Consider the following 25,409-nt stretch of genomic DNA (forward strand, 5'->3'; position numbering starts at 1 on the left):
CATTAATGAACCAGTTGGATTTTTACGACAACCTGACAGCTTCATGGTCACTTTTACTTGTACTTGTACCAGCTTTATTTTCAGCTTTTTAAAGAAAAAACTGAATTCAGATTCTCAAACTGCTATGATGGGATTTAAACTTATATCATCGTATTATTAGTACTACACTACTGTACTGCTTTATTCTGAAGTTCATTTCACACCTTGATCACTCTTGTGTCAAGAAGAATCTCTTGACTTCAGTCCTAAAATGACCTTTTACTTACTTGAACTTGTTTCCACTCGCTCTACTCCTGCAATTTAATAATATTCCACATTAATGTTTCTATTCTCTTATTGATCCTTTATAACTCTCTAAGACCATGGCCTGAATTTTAATACTTTGGCAGGTTTGGGCAGGGGTATGGGGGGTAGATGTGCAGCACTAGGCCACACTGAGGATTCAGGGATTGAGTGGGAGCCATGGGCTGATTCGGGGGCCAGAGGAGGATTGTGTGGGGGCTGGGGGCCATTCAATGGACTGGAGCAGCATTGGGGGGGGAGGCAGAGGACATTGGGGGGAGGGGCGGGGGAGGGCTGCAGACAACATTGGTGGGGAGGGGGCGGCGGTGGTGCTGAGCAGCTTCAGGAGGCCTGAGGAGCATCCATGGCTGGTGGGGAGGCTAGGAAACCATTTGGAGGCCTTGAGGGGAGAATTACAGGCCCCCTGGGTGGTCTCCGATCACAGGGGGTTGGTTGAGGCAGTGATGCTGGATTTAGGAGGTAAGTGTAAAGGCACTTACCTCCTAGATCCAGCAGTCCTCGCCTTCCATTAGCTAGCAGGTTTCACGAGGCCTGCAAAACCCGACCAGCCACTGTTAAATTCAAAGCACTGCCTAAATCGGAGGCATGGCAGCCTCATTCTAATATTTAAACCAAGCCCCTGTGATCGGAGGAGGAGCGGCAGTTCGAGCACCGCGAGTCCGGGGTGCGTGGTGAGGCCTATAAAGGCCCAACGTCGGAGGAGGAGCGGCAGTTCGAGCACCGCGAGTCCGGGGTGCGTGGTGAGGCCTATAAATGCCCAACGTCGGAGGAGGAGCGGCAGTTCGAGCAGCGCGAGTCCGGGGTGCGTGGTGAGGCCTATAAAGGCCCAACGTCGGAGGAGGAGCGGCAGTTCGAGCACCGCGAGTCCGGGGTGCGTGGTGAGGCCTATAAATGCCCAACGTCGGAGGAGGAGCGGCAGTTCGAGCAGCGCGAGTCCGGGGTGCGTGGTGAGGCCTATAAAGGCCCAACGTCGGAGGAGGAGCGGCAGTTCGAGCACCGCGAGTCCGGGGTGCGTGGTGAGGCCTATAAAGGCCCAACGTCGGAGGAGGAGCGGCAGTTCGAGCAGCGCGAGTCCGGGGTGCGTGGTGAGGCCTAAAAAGGCCCAACGTCGGAGGAGGAGCGGCAGTTCGAGCAGCGCGAGTCCGGGGTGCGTGGTGAGGCCTAAAAAGGCCCAACGTCGGAGGAGGAGCGGCAGTTCGAGCAGCGCGAGTCCGGGGTGCGTGGTGAGGCCTATAAATGCCCAACGTCGGAGGAGGAGCGGCAGTTCGAGCAGCGTGAGTCCGGGGTGCGTGGTGAGGCCTATAAATGCCCAACGTTGGAGGAGGAGCGGCAGTTCGAGCAGCGCGAGTCCGGGGTGCGTGGTGAGTGCCTGTACAGCTCCAGCCGGGAGAAAAGGCAAAAAAGAAGTAGAAAAAAATCAAACAGTGACGTCACAGCCAAAGGGGTAAGTGATTGGCTGGTGATTGGTGAGTAGCTTTTCTTTTTCTTTTTTATATCAGTAAGTAACCTGTTAACATTGTTGTCGCCAAATTAAATGTATCTAAAGGTTAAGTCATGGCAGGAGAGCTCGGTCACGTGATATGCTCCTCCTGTACCATGTGGAATCTCAGGCACACTTCCGGTGTCCCTGACCACTACGTGTGCGGGAAGTGTATCTGCCTCCAGCTCCTGACAGACCGCATTGCGGAATTGGAGCTGAGGGTGGATTCACTCTGGAACATCCACAATGCTGAGAATGACGTGAGTAGCACGTGTAGCGAGTTGGTCTTAACGCAGGTGAAGGGTCCACAGCCAGATAGGGCATGGAAGACCAGCAGGAAGAGCAGTGCAAGGAAGGTAGTGCAGGGGTCTCCTGCGGTCATCCCCCTGCAAAACAGATACACCGCTTTGAGTACTGTTGAGGGGGATGACTCATCAGGGGAGGGCAGCAGCAGCCAAGTTCATGGCACCATGGCTGGCTCTGCTGCACAGGAGGGCAGGAAAAAGTGTGGGAGAGCGATAGTGATAAGGGATTCAATTGTAAGGGGAATAGATAGGCGTTTCTGAGACTCCAGGATGGTATGTTGCCTCCCTGGTGCAAGGGTCAAGGATGTCTCGGAGCGGGTGCAGGACATTCTGAAAAGGGAGGGTGAACAGCCAGTTGTCGTGGTGCACATTGGTACCAACAATATAGGTTTAAAAAAAAGGGATGAGGTCCAATGAGGCGAATTTAAGGAGCTAGGAGCTAAATTAAAAAGTAGGACCTCAAAAGTAGTAATCTCGGGATTGCTACCAGTGCCACATGCTATTCAGAGTAGGAATCACAGGATAACTCAGCTGAATACGTGGCTTGAGCAGTGGTGCAACAGGGAGGGATTCAAATTCCTGGGGCATTGGAATCGGTTCTGGGGGAGGTGGGACCAGTACAAACCAGACAGTCTGCACCTAGGCAGGACCGGAACCAATGTCCTAGAGGGAGTGTTTGCTGGTGCCGTTGGGGAGGAGTTAAACTAATATGACAGGGGGATGGGAACCAACGCAGGGAGACACAGGGAAACAAAATGGAGACAGAAGCAAAAGACAGAAAGGAGATGAGTAAAAGTGGAGGGCAGAGAAACCCAAGGCAAAAAACAAAAAGGGCCACTGTACAGCAAAATTCCAAAGGGTCAAAGTTTAATAAAAAAGCAAGCCTGAAAGCTCTGTGCCTCAATGCGAGGAGTATTCGGAACCCAGGAGAGGGCTCTGAGCTAGTTAGAGTGGGTGAGAGCTCAGATGAACAGGACCCCAAGAAAGAATGCAAAAGGCAGGAGGCAACAGAGCAGAGTAGCACTGAGGTAAGTGTAAACCACAAGGTGATAGGAAGGGACAATATGTATGAATATAAAGAGGCTGCAGGAGGGGTCAAAACTAAAAATCATGATTTAAAAACTAGTAATAAAACACGTTACCTAAACGCACGCAATTTTCGAAATTAAGTAAATGAGTTGACGGCACAAATCATTACAAATGGTGGCCATTACAGAAACGTGGTTGCAGGGTGGCCAAGACTGGGAATTAAACATACAGGGGTATCTGACAATTCGGAAAGATAGACAAGAAGGGAAAGGAGGTTGGGTAGCTCTGTTAATAAAGGATGATATCAGGGCAGTTGTGAGAGACGATATTGGCTCTAATGAACAAAATGTTGAATCATTGTGGGTGGAGATTAGAGATAGTAAGGGGAAAAAGTCACTGGTGGGCGTAGTTTATAGGTCCCCAAATAATAACTTCACAGTGGGGCGGACAATAATCAAGGGAATAATGGAGGCATGTGAAAAAGGAACGGCAGTAATCATGGGGGATTTTAACCTACATATCGATTGGTCAAATCAAATCGCACGGGGTAGCCTTGAGGAGGAATTCATAGAATGCATACGGGATTGTTTCTTAGAACAGTATGTTACAGAACCTACAAGGGAGCAAGCTATCTTAGATCTGGTTCTGTGTAATGAGACAGGAATAATAAACGATCTCCTAGTAAAAGATCCTCTCGGAATGAGTGATCACAGAATGGCTGAATTTGTAATACAGATTGAGGGTGAGGAAGTAGTGTCTCAAACAAGCGTACTATGCTTAAACAAAGGGGACTACAGTGGGATGAGGGCAGAGTTGGCTAAAGTAGACTGGGAATACAGACTAAACGGTGGCACAATTGAGAAACAGTGGAGGATTTTTAAGGAGCTCTTTCATAGTGCTCAACAAAAATATATTCCAGTGAAAAAGAAGGGCGGGAAGAGAAGGGATAACCAGCCGTGGATAACCAAGGAAATAAAGGAGTGTATCAAATTAAAAACCAATGCGTATAAGGTGGCCAAGGTTAGTGGGAAACTAGAAGATTGGGAAAATTTTAAACGACAGCAAAGAATGACTAAGAAAGCAATAAAGAAAGGAAAAATAGATTACGAAAGTAAACTTGCTCAAAACATAAAAACAGATAGTAAAAGCTTTTACAGATATATAAAACGGAAAAGAGTGACTAAAGTAAATGTTGGTCCCTTAGAAGATGAGAAGGGGGATTTAATAATGGGAAATGTGGAAATGGCTGAGACCTTAAACAATTATTTTGCTTCGGTCTTCACAGTGGAAGACACAAAAACCATGCCAAAAATTGCTGGTCACGGGAATGTGGGAAGGGAGGACCTTGAGATAATCACTATCACTAGGGGGGTAGTGTTGGACAGGCTAATGGGACTCAAGGTAGACAAGTCCCCTGGTCCTGATGAAATGCATCCCAAGGTATTAAAAGAGATGGCGGAAGTTATAGCAGATGCATTCGTTATAATCTACCAAAATTCTCTGGACTCTGGGGCGGTACCATCGGATTGGAAAGCAGCTAATGTAACGCCTCTGTTTAAAAAAAGGGGGCAGACAAAAGGCAGGTAACTATAGGCCAGATGGTTTAACATCTGTAGTGGGGAAAATGCTTGAAGCTATCATTAAGGAAGAAATAGCGGGACATCTAGATAGGAATAGTGCAATCAAGCAGACGCAACATGGATTCATGAAGGGGAAATCATGTTTAACTAATTTACTGGAATTCTTTGAGGATATAATGAGCATGGTGGATAGAGGTGTACCGATGGATGTGGTGTATTTAGATTTCCAAAAGGCATTCGATAAGGTGCCACACAAAAGGTTACTGCAGAAGATAAAGATACGCGGAGTCAGAGGAAATGTATTAGCATGGATCGAGAATTGGCTGGCTAACAAAAAGCAGAGAGTCGGGATAAATGGGTCCTTTTCGTGTTGGAAATCGGTGGTTAGTGGTGTGCCACAGGGATTGGTGCTGGGACCACAACTGTTTACAATATATATCGATGACCTGGAAGAGGGGACAGAGTGTAGTGTAACAAAATTTGCAGATGACACAAAGATTAGTGGGAAAGCGGGTTGTGTAGAGGACACAGAGAAGCTGCAAAGAGATTTAGATAGGTTAAGCGAATGGGGTAAGGTTTGGCAGATGGAATACAATGTCGGAAAATGTGAGGTCATCCACCGTGGAAAAAAACACAGTAAAAGGGAATATTATTTGAATGGGGAGAAATTACAACATGCTGCGGTGCAGAGGGACCTGGGGGTCCTTGTGCATGAATCCCAAAAAGTTAGTTTGCAGGTTCAGCAGGTAATCAGGAAGGCAAATGGAATGTTGACCTTCATTGCGAGAGGGATGGAGTACAAAAGCAGGGAGGTCCTGCTGCAACTGTACAGGGTATTGGTGAGGCCGCACCTGGAGTACTGCGTGCAGTTTTGGTCACCTTACTTAAGGAAGGACATACTAGCTTTGGAGAGGGTACAGAGACGATTCATTAGGCTGATTCCGGAGATGATAGATTGAGTAGACTGGGTCTTTACTCGTTGGAGTTCAGAAGAATGAGGGGCGATCTTATAGAAACATTTAAAATAATGAAAGGGATAGACAAGATGGAGGCAGAGAGGTTGTTTACACTGGTCGGGAAGACTAGAACTAGGGGGCACAGCCTCAAAATACGGGGGAGCCAATTTAAAACCGAGTTGAGAAGGAATTTCTTCTCCCAGAGGGTTGTGAATCTGTGGAATTCTCTGCCCAAGGAAGCAGTTGAGGCTAGCTCATTGAATGTATTCAAATCACATATAGATTTTTAACCAATAAGGAAATTAAGGGTTATGGGGAGCGGGCGGGTAAGTGGAGCTGAATCCACGGCCAGATCAGCCATGATCTTGTTGAATGGCGGAGCAGGCTCGAGGGGCTAGATGGCCTACTCCTGTTCCTAATTCTTATGTTCTTATGTTGTAAACAGGCGACATGCCTCCTGGGAGCAGGTTGGCTACACCACCCCCACCCTAGTCCCACCTCTCACACACCTCTATTAAAACAAGAGGTCGGCATGTTGGAAGCAGGTTCTGGTTGGGATTCAGATTTTTAACACTTTAACATCCCATCCGACCCCAACCCACCTGTTTCCTGGGGTTAAAATCTACCCCACCCCCCCACCATGTCTCAGAAAAGTACTTTTTACCTGTCTGTCCTCATCACTCAGACCCCTGATACTCGAGATTAGTTTCATAGCACTTTTCCGCACTAACATTTAAGTATCTCTCTTGTTTATTGGTAACTGTGCTGCGCACAGTATTGAAAGTGTGGACTGACCAGAGCACTATAAACATTGATCATTACCTCCTCTGAATTCTAATGTCTTGGTTATTGTTGTGTGTGCAATAACTCAATAGACTGAATATTGTAAACTCCGAATAGGTACAAACCTGGCTCTACTTTATTCGGGCCCAAAATGGCTGGCCTTTTATACCTGGGCCGCACACACGTGCGCACAGCCCAATGACCTCCGACAGTGGCACCACCTGCTGGCTAGTAAACCCAAACATACATACATGACAATATCCTGCTTTAAGATATTAGTAACTGTCTTTTTACAAATTGAGACGGTCCGGGGCTTTCTGCTCCTGAGAACTGGCAATGGCTTTCATCATGACAATACCGGTGTTGTGTCCTTACACACTGCAGCAAATCAACACGAGGCACATACTGGAGACAAGGTCACTCTGTGACCTGCACCTTTATTCACAGGACCAAGAAGTGATGACCCTGCGTGGGACCTCCCTTTATATACCTGGATGACCAGGTGAGGAGTGTCTCCCACAAGTTCACCCCCTGTGGTCACGGTGTGCCTTTCTCAGGTGTATACAGTGTACAGTGTTGTTACATAAAGGTTACAGTTATGTGAGGTTACAAACATGACATCACCTCCCCCCCAATGTCTTTGGATCAAAGATTGAGTCTTTCAGGCGGTCGACGCTCTCTCGTGGAGCGCCGCAGTTGGAGCTCTGGTTGTTGAGCCTTGGCATGCGTCTTTGTTACCTGTGGTGATTCCGGCTTGTCCAGGCTGACCGCAGGGACTGCTGACAGTTCTTGTTGCTCATTCACTGGCAGTGGTGTGGGCAGCATCTCATGATTTTCCTCAGTGTCCATGCTGAACCTTTTTTTTATTTGGTTCAGATGCTTGCGGCATATCTGCCCATTGTTGAGTCTGACCACTATGACCCTATTCCCCTCTTTACCAATTACAGTACCCTCGAGCCACTTGGGCCTCACAGCATGATTAAGAACAAATACAAGGTCATTGATTTCTATCCATCTCCCCTTTGAGTTGCGGTCGTTGCACTCATTTTGGGACTGGCGCTTGCCCTCAACAATGTCTGACAAGACTGGATGAATGAGGGACAGCCGAGTTTTGAGTGCATGTTTCATGAGTAGTTCTGCTGGCGGGACTCCCGTGAGCGAGTGCGGTCGGGATCTGTAAGCCAGCAGAAGGCGCGATAGAAGGTATTGAAGGGAGGGTCCTTGAATCCAGAGCATGCCTTGCTTTATGATTTGGACCGCACGTTCCGCCTGGCCATTGGAAGCCGACTTGAATGGCGCTGTCCTGACATGTTTGATGCCATGACATGAACTCCCGGAATTCATAGCTAGTGAAACATGGGCTGTTGTCGCTAACTAGGATGTCTGGCAAGCCGTGGGTCGCAAAGACCGCACGCAGACTTTCCACTGTGGTGGATGTCATGCACGAATTCAATAAGATGCACTCGATCCATTTCGAGTACGCATCAACAGCAATGAAGAACATTTTTCCCATGAACGGGCCCGCGTAGTCTACGTGACTACGTGACCATGGCTTGGTGAGCCAGGGCCATGGGCTGAGTGGGGCCTCCCTGCGGGCATTGCCCAGCTGGGCACACGTCGTGCACCTGCGAACACAGTGTTCCAGGTCTGCATCAATTCCCGGCCACCATACATGTGACTGGGCAATGGCCTTCATAAGCACAATGCCTGGTTGCTCGCTGTGGAGTTCCCTGATGAATGCTTCCCTACCCCTCTGGGGCACGACTACCCAGCTGCCCCATAGTAGGCAGTCGGCTTGGATGAAGAGTTCATCCATCCATCTGTGAAACGGTCTGATCTCTTCAGGGCATGCTCCGTGTGCGGGCGCCCAATCCCCAGTCAGGACACATATCTTAATCAGAGATAGGAGGGGATCGCTGTTTGTCCAGGTTTTGATCTGGTGGGCCGTGATGGGGGAGCCTGCGCTGTCAAAGGCATCGACAGCCATGACCATCTCTGTACTTTGCTCCGTTCCCCCCTCGGTGGTGGCCAGTGGAAGCCTGCTGAGTGCGTCAGCGCAATATTCGGTGCCTGGCCGGTGCCGTATGGTGTAGTCATACGCAGCCAGCATGAGAGCCCATCGCTGTATGCGAGCTGACGCATTGGCATTGACAGCTTTGCTGTCTGACAACAGGGATGTTAATGGCTTGTGGTCCATTTCTAACTCGAACCTTCTGCCAAAAATGTACTGGTGCATCTTTTTCACCCCATAGACACATGCGAGTGCTTCCTTTTCAACCATCCCATACCCCCTTTCTGCTTGGGAGAGCGACCTGGAGGCATAAGCAACAGGTTGGAGTTGAGTCTCATCATTACTCTGCTGCAACACGCACCCAACCCCATACGATGATGCATCGCATGTCAAAACCAATTTCTTACAGGGGTCGTACAGGGTCATTAACTTATCAGAACAAAGCAGGTTCCGTGCCCGATTGAAAGCCCATTCCTGACAGTTCCCCCAAAACCAATCGCAACTCTTACGCAGGAGCACGTGTAGTGGCACCAGCAATGTACTTAAGTTCGGTCGAAAGTTCCCGAAATAGTTCAATAGTCCCAGAAATGAACGCAACGCTGATGTGTTGCCGGGCCTGGGCGCGCGACGGATCGCCTACGTTTTTGATTCGGTGGGCCGGATCCTGTCTGCGGCAACCCTCCTGCCCAAAATCTCAACCTCTGGGGCCAAAAACACACACTTGGACTTCTTTAGTCGCAGGCCTACCCGGTCCAGTTGGCGTAGCACCTCCTCCAGGTTGTGGAGGTGTTCCTCGGTGTCTCGACCCGTGATAAGGATGTCGTCCTGAAATACGATTGTTCCGGGGATGGATTTTAGCAGGCTTTCCATGTTCCTCTGAAAGATAGCGGCTGCTGAACGACTGCCAAACGGACAGTTGTAGATAAACAGCCCCTTGTGCGTGGTGATGGTGGTCAGTAGCTTGGATTCTTCAGCCAGTTCCTGGGTCATGTAGGCTGAAGTGAGGTCCAACTTGGTGAACAGCTTGCCGCCTGCCAGCATGACAAAAAGATCCTCCGCTCTCGGAAGCGGGTATTGGTCCTGAAGGGACACTCGGTTGATGGTGGCCTTGTAGTCGCCACAGATCCTGACTGAGCCATCCGTTTCCAGAACAGGGACGATGGGGCTTGCCCAGTCGCTGAATTCAACAGGTGAAATTATGCCCTCTCTTAGCAACCTGTCCAATTCACTCTCAATTTTCCCCCGCATCACATACGGCACAGCTCTGGCTTTGTGGTGCACTGGTGTGGCGTCCGGGGTGATGCATATCCTTACTTTGGTGCCTTTGAAAGTCCCGACGCCAGGTTGAAATAATGACTCGAACTTTAGTAGGATCTGTGAGCATGAACTTTGCTCCACAGATGAAATGGCGTGCACATCCCCCCATTTCCAGTTCATCTCGGCTAGCCAGCTCCTCCCCAAAAGCGCGGGACCATTTCCCGGGACAATCCAGAGTGGCAGCCGGTTCTGAGATCCATTAGGTGTGACCACCAACATTGCACTGCCTAGCACTGGGATGATCTCTTTGGTGTACGTCCATAATTGCGTGTCAGTGCGTTCTAGTTTGGGTCTGCTAGCTCTGAGTGGCCACAGTTTCTCGAATTGTTGGACACTCATAAGTGACTGGCTGGCTCCTGTGTCCAGCTCCATGTGTACCGGGATGCTGTTTAACAGTACTCTCATCATCATAGGTGCCGTTTTTGTGTATGAGCTGTGGATGTTTGCCACCTGGACTCGCTGAACTTCAGCGTCCATTGCTGTGTCCCAGGCATACCCCTGCCTTGCAGACCCCTCTTGTGGTTCATCCACTTCGTAAACCAGCGTCGCTGCGGGCTTCCTGCACATCCTGGCTAAATGTCCACTCAAGTTACAATTTCTGCAGATGAATTGTTGAAACCGGCAGATCTTTGTAGCATGTTTGCCCCTGCACCTCCAGCATGAGCTGAGATTGTTGTGAACAAAAGAGCTGTTACCAGGCATTCCTCTCTCATTGTCTCTTTGCTTACTCTTGAGCACTCTGTTTGTGGGTGTCAATGGTCCCATCCCAGGACGTATTGTCCCTTGTGGCGGTGTAAATGTCCGTTCAACCTGCCATTGTCTCTGTTGCGGGCCCACCCTAGAGTCTGTTACTGCCTGGTTGGTGTTGAATTGCCCTTGCCTGCCTGCGGGGTTCTGAGTCACATTTACCTGCTCCATCGCTATGTTGGGAGCAGAGTTGCGCATGTATATGATCTTGGTTTCCTCTTCCTCCGCCATGAGGGTTTGAGCCATCAACGCCGCTGCTTCCAAGGTCAAGTCCTTGGTCTCAATTAGCTTCCTAAAAATCCCGGCAATACCAATGCCCTCAATGAAGAAATCCCGTAACATCTCCCCCCTGCAGGCATCTGTGAACTTACGGAGGCTGGCCAAGCGCCAAAGGTCCGCAACGAAGTCCGATATGCTCTGCCCTTCCCGACGTCGGTGCATATAGAATCGGTGTCGGGCCATGTGTATACTACTCGCCGGTTTGAGGTGCCCACTGATCAGTTTGCTGAGATCCTCGAAGGTCTTATCCGCCGGCTTCTCGGGTGCGAGCAGGTCTTTCATCAGCGCGTACGTCTTAGGTCCACAGCTGGTCAGTAGATGTGCCCTTCGCTTGTCAGCCGCTGCCGCTCCCAGCCAGTCCTTCGTGACAAAGCTCTGCTGGAGCCTCTGAACGAAATCGTCCCAGTCCTCACCAACACAGTACCGTTTCTCCGTGCTACCGGTGGCCATTCTCTTGAGTCGTTGATTCCCGTTTCTCGTCGCCAAATGTTGTGTCCTTACACACTACAGCAAATCATCACGAGGCACATACTGGAGACAAGGTCACTCTGTGACCTGTACCTTTATTCACAGGACCAAGAAGTGATGACCCTGCGTGGGACCTCCCTTTATATACCTAGATGACCAGGTGAGGAGTGTCTCCCACAAATTCACCCCCTGTGGTCACGGTGTGCATTTCTCAGGTGTATACAGTGCACAGTGTTGTTACATAGAAACATAGAAAATAGGTGCAGGAGTAGGCCATTCGGCCCTTCGAGCCTGCACCACCATTCAATGAGTTCATGGCTGAACATGCAACTTCAGTACCCCATTCCTGCTTTCTCACCATACCCCTTGATCTCCCTAGTAGTAAGGACTACATCTAACTTCTTTTTGAATATATGAATATATTTAGTGAATTACATAAAGGTTACAGTTATGTGAGGTTACAAACATGACAACCGGGATGCATGCTATGTAGATCATGTACAAATTTATTTCTGCATTTCTTGGGCATAACAACACGATTATCCCACAGTATACAATCTGATTGAATCGATAGTTTGTCTTTGCGACGGATGTAAGGTTTGGTCTCCTCACACATTTGCTTGGGTATGACAGACCAATCACCACTAAGGATGCAACGTTTCACAACCGATAATATTGGGTCCTGGCTGATCCAGGTCTTAACTTGTTGGGCCGTGACAGGGGTTCTTTCACTTTCAAAAGCATCCATGACCAACAGCAGATCTGCCGGTTGTGGCGTTTCCACCTCCGGTGTGGGCAACGGCAGACGGCTCAATGCATCGGCACAATTCTCAGTGCCAGGTCTATGGCGAATGACATAATCATAGGCAGATAATGTCAGCGCCCACCTCTGGATGCGGGACGATGCATTGGTATTGATATCTTTGTTTTCCGAAAACAATGAAATGAGTGGCTTGTGATCTGTTTCCAGGTCAAACTGAAGACCAAACAGGTACTGATGCATCTTTTTAACCCCATACACACAGGCTAGTGCTTCCTTCTCTACCATGCTGTAGGCTCTTTCCATCTTTGACAAACTTTTTGAAGCACGTGCAACAGGTTGTAATTTGCCCAACTCATTAGCTTGTTGGAGCACTCAACCAACTCCATAGGACGAAGTATCACAGGCCAATACTAGATGTTTATACGGATCATAATGTACCAGCAGCTTGTTAGAGCAAAGCAGATTAGTAGCTTTCTCAAAAGCTCTACCTTGAGACGCACCCCAAACCCAGTTGTTGCCTTTTTTTTAGCAACATGTGCAGTGGCTCTAATAAGGTGCTCAATCTAGGTAAGAAATTACTGAAGTAATTGAGTAGACCAAGGAATGAACGCAGCTCCATCACATTCTGAGGCTTGGGTGCATTTTTGATGGCCTTGGTTTTCGAGTCCGTAGCCCTGATACAGTCAGCAGCAATTTTCCTCCCCAGGAATTCGACTTCTGGTGCCATGAAGACGCACTTCGAGTGTTTCAGTCTGAGTCCCACTTTGTCCAGACGATGTAGAACCTCTTCCAGGTTGTTCAGATGTTCGACGGAGTCCTATGACCAGTATGTCATCTTGGAACACGGAGGTTCTGGAGACAGACTTCAGTAGACTCTCCATGTTCCTCTGAAATATAGCTGCAGCCGAGCGAATTCCAAAAGGGCACCTGTTGTAGATAAGCAGTCCTTTGAATGTTGATGCATGTAAGTTTCTTTGACGTGTCGACCAGCTTCTGTGACATCAGATCCAGTTTTGTGAACGACTTCCCCCTGGCTAACGTTGCAAACAGGTCATTAGCCTTCAGTAACGGTTATTGATCCTGTTTTGAAACTCGGTTGATCGTACCCTTGTAGTCTCCATAAATCCTGACAGTGCCATCACTTTTCAACACAGAAACAATGGGGCTGGCCCATTCGTTAAATTCGACCGGTGATATGACCCCTTCATGGTGGAGTCTATCCAGTTTGATTTCAACCTTCTCTCTCATCATGTACAGAACTGCCCGAGCTTTATGATGGACGGGTCTTACATCCGAGTTCACGTGGATCTGCACCTTGGCTCCCATGAAATTGCCGATGCCTGGTTCAAACAGCGAGGGGAACTTGCTCAGCACTTGAGCACATGGAGTACTCCTCCAACGACAATGCTTTGATCTCATTCCAGTTCCATTTGATTGTTTTTAACCAGTTCCTGCCGTACAGTGTTGGACCATTGCCTGGAACAATCCATATCGGTAAATCGTGAACCGCACCATTATACGACACCTTGATTACTGCACTGCCAGTCACCGTTCATTAGTGTACGTACGCAACTTGGCATTGACTGGACTCACCTTAGGCGTCACAGCCTTAGTATCCCACAGCCTGTCGAACGTCCTCTGGCTCATTATTGATTGACTCGCACTCGTGTCCAATTCCATCGATACCGGCACACCATTAAGTTTTACATTAATCATTATTGGTTGGCTCTTTGTTAGGAACGAATACAGTCCATACACCTCCTCTTCTGGTATCTCGGATTGCATATCCGGATCTGCGCTAGACTGGTCATCATCTTCCACGTGGTGTGTCGCAGCACACCTGCTTAGTTGCGGACACATGTGCTGGAGATGGCCCACTCTCAAACAGCCTTTACAAATGTACTGTTTAAACCGACACTGATGATGCCGATGATTTCCCCTACAACGCCAACACGGTGATATCGGATTCATTCCCGTTGGCGGACTTTGAGCAGCCATTGATTTCGTGTACGCAGTCGGGTAGGCCCTGCCATATGCAGCTCTGCTAAACGACGATACTATCTTGTTTATAGTACTTGCCGAGTTCCGATTGTTCAGTGATATCTACTTTAAGCTTTTGTCCGTTGTCATGCATGATTGGCAATCATGATGGCATTGCTCAAATCCAGCATCTCCGCTGCCAGTAGCTTACGCAGGATCACCTTGTGGTTGATGCCGATTACAAAGAAGACCCGCAGCATGTCCACCAATGGCGTTTCGAACTTACACGGTCCAGCTAGACGTCTTAGGTCAGCAGCGAATTCCGATACATCCTGGCCCTCAGAACGAACGTGCGTATCGAATCGATATCTTGAGATAATGATGCCTTCATCTGTTTTGAGATGGTCACGTACCAGAGCACACAATGTTTCATAGTACTTGTCCGTTGGACTTAAGGGCAAGAGGAGATTCTTTGAGTCCATAGATTTTTGGACCGCAAACCATGAGGAGGACCGCCCAGCGCCGAACTGCGTCTGCCTCTTTCTCCATTTTGTTGGCCATGAAGTACAGGTTCAAGTGGGCTACAAAATCTGCCCAATCTTCTCCCTCCACAAATTGCTCCAGAATTCCAATTGTACTCATTTTTGCATGCGAAGGTTCTTGTTACCTTGTCGCCAAATGTTGTGTATGCAATAGCTCAATAGACTGAATACCGTAAACTCCAAACAGGTACAAACCTGGCTCTACTTTATTAGGGTCGAAAAGTGATTACATTACAAGATGGCTGGCCTTTTATACCTGGGCCGCGCACAGTCCAATGACCTCCAACAGTGGCGCCACCTGGTGGCTAGTAAACCCAAGCATACATACATGACAGTTATGTAGTTCAACATCCGACTGGCTTTGTATTTGCTGCTCTGTATTGGTTGCAGTGTTTAGTATTGAGTGACTCTTGGGTCTCTTTCAGCTTCATCCTCAGCAATTTGAGCACCATTCATGCTGTACCCATGTTACCTATTTTTTCTTCTAACACTTAGCATTTGTCTTCATAAAATGTCATATGTCATTGATTACAATTTGCATATCTTGTCTAATTCATTTGTAATTTTGCCTATTCTGACATTTACCTCCCTCACACTTTGTTGTCAACTACAAATTTGACCACTTTGCATTGAGTTTCTGAATCCAGACCATTTATGTAAATCAGATATGGTAATGGTCTCAGCACCGAGCCCTAAGACACTCCACTCAATAGTCCCCTAATCTAACCTAACTCCTGTTGACGAATGCTTATTTTTTCCTACCCTTTAGCCAGTTTCTTATACAATGACTTTTTGATTGTCAGTGCCTCAAAAATTTCTTGCCTAGTTTCTCTGAGCAATCCAGGCTAAATACCATCTGCCCTGGGGAATGTAGATGCTTTGAGCACATTTCACATAGTTAGGAATTAGATTTCATTTATAATGAATTTGTTGATTTTACTTGTGATATCTTTGTTTGGGGAAGGTATATTGCTCATGTCTTGTGAGGAAGTAGTCCTTCTGTATATTTATTATCTTGTGTCCATCCTCAGTTTCAAGCCCTCTTGCTGCTTTTATGATTTTTTCCTCTTCTCTGACTGCCCTCTTGTTGTGGTACTGAAAGATTTTGTATTACTCTTATACTTATTTTCTATGCTAGGTCTCTTTTCCCCTCTTATCGTATTTTCTTGTATTCATCCCAGTGAGCTCGTTCCCCTGCAGGATTTGTGCAGACTATTTTTCCTTAACTCACTATTAATTTGTTACTTCATTTAAGGCTATGTTTGTTTAAATTGAGCTTGTTGGTTTTGGAAATATATTTATCCTGCATGTTCAGCATTATACTTGACTTTACTGAAATGTTGTTGAAAAAATATTTGGTTTAGATTTTCCCTCATTTTGTTGAATCACACATGAGATCCACTAGTACACTACATATACTGAAATTATGAATGTTGCTGAACCTTTTGTGTGCATGTGTTTGTCGCTCTCATTTCTTCTTTGTATCACCCATCACCCCTGTGCTCGCTGACCTATTTTGGCACCCGGTTAAGCAACGCCTCGATTTCAAAATTATCATCCTTGTTTACAAATCCCTACATGTCTTCACCCCTCCCTATCTCTGTAATCTCTTTCAGCCTCACAACCCCACGAGATGTCTGCGTTCCTCAAATTCTGCCCTCTTGAGCATCCCTGATTATAACTGCTCAACCATCAGTGGCCGTGCCTTCAGCCGTTTGGGCCCTAAGTTCTGGAACTCCCTTCCTAAACCTCTCCGCTTCTCTATCTTTCTCATTTCCTTTAAGATGTTCCTTAAAACCTACCTCTTTGACCAAACTTTTGGTCAGCTGCCGTAATTTCTTCATATGTAGCTCGGTGTCACATTTATTTGTTTTGTCTTATAACATTGTTGTGAATGAAGTGCCTTGGGATGCTTTACTACATTAAAGACGCTATATAATTAAAAGTTGTTGTTGTTGTTGATGCAAACTAAAATATTTATCCCATAAATCTTGATTTTTGTTACTTCAAGAACAATTCTATTAATTCAATTTTAATAGATGTGCATACTTAAATAATAAACTTTGATCGTTCAGAAAAATTCTTTTACTGTTACGATATATAATTGAATAGTATCGTTGAAGTATTTTGTTTCTAAATGTACAAAGTACAAGTGTATTAACTTCGACGGAAAGGGCTGAAAGGATAAGCAGAAATGAAATAACATTATAGGTGTAATTTGAAGATGACACAAAACTTGGACGTGTAGTAAACATTGAGGAAGATAGTAATAGACTTCAAGAGGACATAGACAGATTGGTGGAATGACGAACATGTGGCAGATAAAATTGAGTACAGAAAATTGTGAGATGATACATTTTGGTTGGAAGAATGAGGAGAGACAATACATGCTAATGGGTGCAAGAACAGAGACACCTGGGGGTGCTTGTGTACAAATCTTTGAAAGTGGCAGGACAGGTTAACAAAGCAATTAATAAAGCATAGGTGATTCTGGGCTTTATAAATAGAGGCATAGAGTACAGAAGGCAGGAAATTATGCTAAACTATTATAAAACACTAGTTCCGCCCCATCTGGAGTATCCAATTGTATCCATTTCAGGGCATCACACTTTAGGAAGGTCGTGAAGACCTTGGAATGGGTGTAGAAGAGATTGACAAGAATGGTACCAGGGATGATGGATTACAGTTATGTGGATAGATTGGAGAAGTTGGGGTTGTTCTCCTTAGAGCAGAGAAGGCTAAGAGGAGATTTGATAGAGGTGTTCAGATAGAGCAAATAAAGCAAAACTATTTGCAATGGCTGAAGGGTCGATAACCAGAGGGCACAGATTTAAGGTGATTGGCAAAAGAACCAGAGGCAACATGAGGAAAATTTTTTTACACAATGAGTGGTTAGGATGCACTACCTGATAGGGTGGTGGATACAGATTCATTAGTAGCCTTCAAAAGGGAATTGGATAAATACTCAAAGAAGAAATTGCAGGGGTATGGGGAAAGATCGGAGGAGTGGGACTGGATTGCTCTTCAAAAGAGCGGCGCAGACTTGATAGGCCAAATGGCCTTTTGTGCTGTACTATTCTATGATTCTAATCTTTTGACTTTTTCATTTGTGCTAGGAGCATGTATTGGAAAATCAGGCAGGTGTCGACCACGATTTTCTAACCATTTAAATTAATGTCCACATTCCTGCCATACATGTCCAGCGAGTAAGGAGTGCAAAGTCGGAAAATTATCATATGTGCACTTTGAAGACCACAGAATATCAAAGTTCTGGAGCAATAATTGTTTCACTCTTGTATCTTGCGCTCCTGCTTGATAACAAACTATATGGATACTGGATCCCTTTAGAGGGGATGGAGTGGGGGTAGAAAAAGATGATGGATATTGAGGAAGATAAATCGGGTGGAAGAAAACCACCTTGATCACTAATATCCATCTGTCCTAGTTTCCATGACTCATTCTGCATTTTTGCAGACTTTCTTATTGTTTATCTTGTGCTGTTTCCTTTTCTTCTCTCCAAGGGCACCTTAAGCTCTGAATTTCAAAACTGTAAAATTAATCAAATGTTCAAAGTGCCAATATTTTTAGTTTTGAAGTATATTTTGTTTCACCCATATGTCTCAGGTTTGCCTCAAGTACAGTGACTATAGGAAGCTGTTTAATTTAGCAGCAGTAATCTCCCACCACAAAAGTGTCAAATCAATACAAGTTAAGGAGATTAATTATTTAGACTCCACCAGCTTTTAATTAGTTAGCTATTTCTGAAGAATGGATTTGGTTACAATATTGATGTGCAGCAATATGGTTACCTCATTGTTAAAACTCCTATTATGGGAGGTTGGCCTGCACTTTTGAGAAATCTGAACACAAAGATTTTTATTGTGGGTACTACATGCAGTTGGAAGAACTCTTGTATACTTTCCTCTAAAGGGACTCTCTAGATATCTGGTGTTCTACTTCAAGCTTTGTCATGCAACAGAGCTTATGGAGATGTAGGCACATACTTCATTGAAACTAGAAGATTGAATTAGGATTCAAATTTAAAAATAAAACATGTATTTTATCAAAGAGCATTTTGCTGGTGCCTAAATTGCTGGTTCAAAGTTCTAGTTTGCCGTTAGTAAAATTAAGGAGGGAATTTTTAGTCACCGACGCACTGGGAGTGAGGTGGTCTAGTGGCACGTGGGAAACCCTGAAGTCTGGGTTTCCCCAACTGCTGTGGGGTGGTCCAATACCTGACCCCAGGAGTCGGAGTTTGTATGGGGGTGTCTGATCATGGGGGAATTTGAGGAGGCCAGGAGGAAGCTCTTCTGCTCATTCTGGCCCAGAAGGAGTGCACCCCGAGCCTGTCCTCGCTGCGGCTGAAGGAGATTACAGAGATAGGAAGGGGTGAGTCCATGGCGGGATTTGAAAATAAAGATGAGAATTTTGAAATTGAAGGAGTCAATTCCATTGTTGTTTAAATAAGAACATAAGAACATAACATAAGAATTAGGAACTGGAGTAAGCCATCTAGCCCCTCGAGCCTGCTTTGTGTAGTGGTCTGGCTGCGAACTCAAGAAAACTCCCCAATGTTGTTAGCAAAAAGGTTAGTGTGATGATACTTGCGGATGTAAAAAGGATTGTTTGAGGCTGAAGAAGACTGTTCGCAACCTCGGCGTCCTATTTGGCCCAGAGCTGAGCTTCATCCCATCTGCTGCCGAAACCCTCATTCATGCTTTTGTTACCTCCAGACTCTACTAGACCAGTGCTCACGTGGCCGGCCTCCCATCTTCCATAGACTTCATTTCATCCAAAGTTCTGCTGTCCTTATCCTGACTTGCACCAAGTCCCATTCACCCATCACCCATGTGGTCGTTGACGGTGGCTCCCTGTCCAACAATGCCTTGAATTTAAAATTCTCATCCTTGTGTTCACATCCCTCCATGGCTTCACCTCATCTTGTTCATGTAGCCTCCTCCTACCCTACGAACCTCTGTGCTCATCCAATTCTGGCTTGGTGCATCTCTTATTTCCTTTGCCCTTCCATTGGCAGCCATAAGAATTAATAGCAGGAGTAGTTCATATGGCCCCTCGAGCTTGCTCCACCATTCAGTAAGATCATGGCTGATCTTCGACTTCAACTCCACTTTCCTGCCTGATCTCCATAACCCTTGATTCCGCTAGTGACCAAAAATCTATTTATCTATCTATTTCAGCTTTGAATATACTCAGTGATTCAGCATCCACAGCCCTTTGAGATAGAGAATTCCAAAGATTCACAACCTTCTGAGTGAATAAATTCCTCATCACCTCAGTCTTATATGGCCCCTTATCCTGATGCCAGTGCCCCATGAATTGAAACCCCATCCTTCCACAACACACTTTGAGCCATGTATTTAACTCTCTGATCTGCTTGTCTCTGTGCCAATTTGTGTGTGGCTCAGGTATCCAAAGATTATTACCTTTTGAGGTTCTGCGTTTTAATTTGGACCTGAGATCCTCAAATTCTCTCAGCAGCACCCCATTCCTAGTTCTACCTATGTAGACCACAAAAACTCGATCCTCCCCTCCTACTCCAAATACTTCTCCAGCTGCGAGGAGATGTCCTTAACCCTGGCACCGAGCAAGCAACACAGCCTTCGGAACTCCCGGTCACGACTGCAGAGAACAGTATTTATCCCCCTGACTATACTGTCCCCTACCACTACAACATTCCTTTTCACTCCCCCCTACCCCACCACTTGAATGGCCTCCTTTACCAAGGTGCCTTGGTCAGTTTGCTCATCCACCCTGCAGACTTTGTGCCCATCCACCTAAGCAGCAAGAACCTCGCACCTGTTGGATAAGGGCTAAGGCTGAGGCTTCTCCAACTCTGCACCTGGGGTTCCCTTACCTGCTTGACACTCTCCTGTCCCTGACCACTAATCATACCTGTGTCACTAGCTAATCTAAGGGGTGAGAGTGCCTCCTGGATCAAAGTGTCTAGCTAACTCTCACCCTCCCTGATGCCCAACAATGCCTGCACCTCGGACTCCAGCTCAACAACTCTGAGCTGAAGTTCCTTGAGGTGCAGACACTTACTGCAGATGTGGTTGTATGGGGTTGCGATGCTCTCCACAAACTCCCACATGCCGCAGTTGCGGCACACCACCTGCACTGCCATCCCTATATGACCTTTTTTATTTGGTTGATTAATTAAAGTTTATGTATTTAATCAACTTAGCTTACATATTTTTTTAACTAATTACTTGGTATAGTTTAAGTTCTAGGTACGTTAAATTGATAGTTACCTGTAACTTACCCCGCCTCCTCCACGTTTATTGTGTCATCACTTTCTCAAATTCCCTCGGTGTTTTATACGCTCTGCCAATTTTGATGCCAATGCTCTGTTTAAATATGGTCAGGCCTCTCCCATGGTACTCTGCCTTCAGCTGTCTAGGCCCCAAGCTTAAGGGGTCTGCACCTCAGGGTCGCCCATTTAAAATGGAAATGAGGAGGAATTTCTTCTCTGTGGGTCGTGAATCATTGTAATTCTCTATCCCAGAGGGCTGTGGAGGCTGGGTCATTGAATACATTTAAGGTGGAGATAGACAGATTTTTGAATGATAAGTGTTATGGGGAGTGGGCTGGGAAGTGGAGTTGAGGCCAAGATCAGATCAGCCTTGATCTTATTGCATGGCGGAGCGGGCTCGAGTGGCCAAATGGCCTACTCCTGTTCCTATTTCTTGTGTTCTTACGTTTTTATGTAAGCTCTATAATTTCATCTCTAAACATCTTCTCCTCTCTAATTCTCCACCTTTAAGACGCTCCTTAAAACCTACCTCTTTGACCAAGTTTTTGGTCACCTGTCCTAGTATCTGTTTATATTTCTTGTGTCAAATTTTGTCTTATAATGCTTCTCTGAAGCACCTTCAGATCTTTTACCATGCTGGTGGGGGAGTCTAGGATAAGAGGACATCAAAATAAAATCAGAACCAGGCCATTCAGCAGAGAAGTTAAGAAACACTTCTTCATGCAAAGGGTGGAAATCTCTCCCACAAAAAGCAGTAGATGCTAGCTCAGTCAATAATTTCAAATCCAAGATCGATAGATTTTTACTACACAAGGGTATAAAAGGATATGGAGCTAAGATAGGTGAATAGAATTAAGATATAGATCAGCCATGATCTCATTAAATGGTGGAACAAACTCGACGGGCTGAATGGCCTACTCCTGTTCCGATGTTAATGGCGCTATATAAATGCAAGTTGTGGTTGTTTAAATCCTCTGATCCTTCCAAGGTTGAATTTGCGCGAGCTACTTCGATTTTTTTCATATTTGTTGGTTGAGTGATGTAGCTGCTGAAAATGGGATCTCTATTATTTAGTTGTAGCATTTAGTGAAGTATCCAGTACTTCATAAGAAATGGTTGTATTTATGTCACAGTGAAGCTTTCTAAGGATATGTTTTTGTTTTAATTAATAAACCTCAATAGAAACCTGAATAAGTTGCTTTAAAAATATTTGGTTTTGATGCCAGCTCCTGGAGCTGAATGATCAAATTCAAACACACTTATACTTAGTATGTGTTATGGAAATAACTTACTTGCTACTCTATTAATCAAAGGATTTGCTTATAAAATGTATAATAAGAGACATATTTGTTCATCTAGTTGGATCTTGCTGGGATTGGATTTGATTCAGAGATGAAGAACACCTTCAGTGTTGGACTTACTCAGGCCGAAATTACCTTAAGACCTGTTATCACCAGAAATTGGCGGCCATGCTGCGAAGTGCAATGGAAAGCGATTTTTCATGTAATGGCCGTCATTTTAAAAATTCCGCTCCTGTGGTATCCCGACGGTGACTCACTTCCCCCCCCCCCCACCCTCCACCACTCCGCTGCCACCGATCCATGCTAAGTGCATCATCAGAGTCCAATGTTCCCCCCCGACAGCAAAATTCTGCCAAGAAAATCCTCCTCCCGCTGGGCGGTACCAAAAGCTGCTTTTCTCAGGCGGTGCAGTGAGGCTGTCGCCTTCTAAAATGGTGGTGCGGCTCCCATTAAAGGGGAGGACGTGCTGCCGCCATGTTTTTTTTGTCAGCCGACTGCCATATCGGGCCGACAATTATGCCCCCGGGTTCGGCTGGCAGCCCGGCTGAAACCCTCCCTGGTGGCCCAGTGGACCAAACTTTAAAAATCATGCAGGCTCTCCCCTTTAAGTGAAGGAGAGAACCATGGTGACGCGGCACTGTGATGACGTCATCAGCGCCATACTGATGACTGACAGTGGCGGCCACTCCGCGCCACCCCCCCCCCCCCCCCCCAAAACCTCTGCCCCTCTAGTGTGCTCACTATCGCATATCCGCCTCCATTATGACCGACTACCAGTCCGCCAGGAAAGAAAAAGCCAAAAAGTGGAATTTCGCTTGAGTCCACCGTTTCCAGCGGTGGGCAATTTCGGCCCCACTCACTTTAAATGGTTTCGTTAGACATATGTAAAAGATTCCAGATGAGCAGGAGTCCAACGATGGGACGGCCCCTATCGCATCTAACCTGTTCTCCTGGTAAAGAATTGTGAGTCAGGCTAATGTTTTTGCCACATAAAAAGGGACTTTGTTAAGGGAACAATGCAGAACACAATCTGATGGATGTAAAACAGTAAAGGAATTGGATTGTCTCATGCGCATCAAAGACACCTAAGAGACGAAGATATGGCAGAGAAATGGATTCCATGAGATGTGTCAAATGACCATGGTCAGTAAGTTTATCTAGTGAGTAGCTGAGCCATTGAAATAAGGATGATATATGGTTTTATACTTTGCCTGTGTTGGTTGATCTCAGTAGGGGTGCTATAATTTACCTAAAGATCTGGAGGTATGGGAGGGAAAATGGCTCAAATTTTCACTGCTGATGGCCATCCAGTGATCTCTGCTGGGTGTATGTGCGTGCATGTGTGGGGAGGTTGGGTGAGGAGAGAGTGGGCTCAGCTGTGATGCTTCTCGCATTGTAATAGCCAATAATGTTCCTTAACCTCTTCCCCTACCCGCCCACCTTTCACTGCACCAAAATGTGATCTGATCTGCATCTCCTTGTTGATAATTATTCAGGTGAGACTGGGTTTGTTTTCAGCCAATCACACAAATTACTGATCTGCACAAAATAGTACACCACCCATTCTTATTGCCTCTCTGTGCGAGATTGAATATTTAGTGCTGAATTGTGGGATGGCTTTTGCTGTAGTTAATTAGTATTCTCTTTATGGGTCTGTTTTGTGATGTAGACTGGTGAAAAAAAATCAGTAATTTGGCACTTGTTTGCCTTGATAATCATTGCCAATCAAAATAAGCACAGATAAAACCCAGGTTTTTATTAGGCTCGTCTGTTGCTAATTGTCTAAAGAGTCTAAATGTTGGTGGGTTGTAAAATTAAATTTATGGCAGTCTCCCATAGCCTATTTGCTACCCATCCTCATGTAGCCATTCTTCGACTGGATTTACTGCTTTTCTTGCTCCTCTTTACATTATATCAAAAGAAAGCTTAAGAAAGGTGGCAAATAGTTTAAGATTGAGAATTGTGTAATTTTGGATGGGACCTTGCATCACAACATTTCAGAGTCATGTTGATGTGCCATTGTGTCACCTTCCACTGCTCAGTATTGAAATCTTTCTAGTTCTGTTTTCACTGGATAATTTCTTACATTGTGGCCTAGAGTTTCTGCTAGTTTGCGCTTATCCAGCTGAAACCGGTAAAAATCAGTGCAAAAGATTACAGAATTTCAAGTGCAAATTACGTCGAGCGTAAATCAAGTTTCTGCTGTCTTTAACACTGGTCCAAAATACATTGCACTGGAAGCCGGCCCCACCCACAAAACTGGCCACTTCCCCAAATTGAAATAACGAGCATTGCGAGATTGCAATCGTTCAAGGGAGATCTTCAAATTAAGCTAGTATTTCTATACACACAAGGACTAGTAGGCACATTTTTTAAGTTTTTAAATATTAAAAAATGTTTAATTTGCTAAGAAACTGACTTGTGTACACCAATGACATTAGTAAATGGTTCAATATAGTTTATTTTAAGTCATTTTTGTGATTTTAGAATCAGGTTACTCACAGGTGGAGGACTAGCATTCTTATTAAAAATGCTTAATTTTTGTGATAAACCTATTTTCAGCTGTATTAATAAAACTGCACCAGGTTACTATTCTTAAATACATCAGTAAATATTTTTTGATGCAAGAGGAGAAAATTAAACAATTGCGTTCTGTTACGCTGCCCGATTGCGCTGGTTCATAGAAAATCTTACCTTTTCAAATCAGTTTGGGCAGAAACTTGGACCATCACTTCATTTAGAAAAAATAGCTCAATTTCAAGCGCAATTTGTGCCTAGCTTGCTGATTTCATCCAAAGCAGAAACTCTACCCCTTGGGGGCCAAAATTGGTGAAACACATGGTCCGCCCGTTTTTCGGCGGTCCCCGGGCGGTGCGTCTTTTTTTACCGCTGGGGCCGAGTGGGAGGGAATTTCATCCCACTTTTCTCAGCGGTAAGCCGAGTGGAGTGCAGCAGGCAGGAACGGCGTGCATCCGGCGGTGTGCGGCGGAAGAGGCCTTTTACTCAGGAATCATCAGCTCCCGAGTTGTGCGCACACGCGCGCGGCTCTCAAGCTCCGCCCCCCGAGAGGCACCGACGAAAGGCCAGAGACTGCCGGCCTGAGAGCGGTGTGGGTGGGGCAGGGAAAGATCGCTGTGGGGCATCCTGAGATCGCTGTGTGTGGGGGAGCGGGCGGGAAGAGATCGCTATGGGGGGAAGAGATCGCTGTGGAGGTGGAAGAGACTGGGGGGTTGAGAGAGGGAGAGAGATAGACTGGGGAGTGAGAGAGAGAGAGAGACTGAGGGGGTGGGG

General features: G+C 46.1%; 1 protein-coding gene across 9 annotated transcripts in view; it reads left to right on the plus strand.

Moving 5' to 3' along the window:
• Window positions 1-25,409, plus strand: part of LOC139268074 (ERI1 exoribonuclease 3-like) — a 535,481-nt gene that overhangs the window by 221,450 nt on the left and 288,622 nt on the right. The window contains exon 8 of one of the 9 annotated variants that reach the window (XM_070886071.1): window positions 17,660-17,999. The exons of the other annotated variants lie outside the window; for them this stretch is intronic. Within the exon in view, the coding sequence (XP_070742172.1) occupies window positions 17,660-17,718 (59 nt within the window). The 3' untranslated portion in view covers window positions 17,719-17,999. Of the gene's footprint in view, window positions 1-17,659; window positions 18,000-25,409 lie in introns of those variants that run through there. 9 annotated transcript variants of the gene reach the window in all.

Source organism: Pristiophorus japonicus, chromosome 8 (genome assembly GCF_044704955.1).
Source record: "Pristiophorus japonicus isolate sPriJap1 chromosome 8, sPriJap1.hap1, whole genome shotgun sequence".
In the NCBI taxonomy this organism is placed as follows: domain Eukaryota; kingdom Metazoa; phylum Chordata; class Chondrichthyes; family Pristiophoridae; genus Pristiophorus; species Pristiophorus japonicus.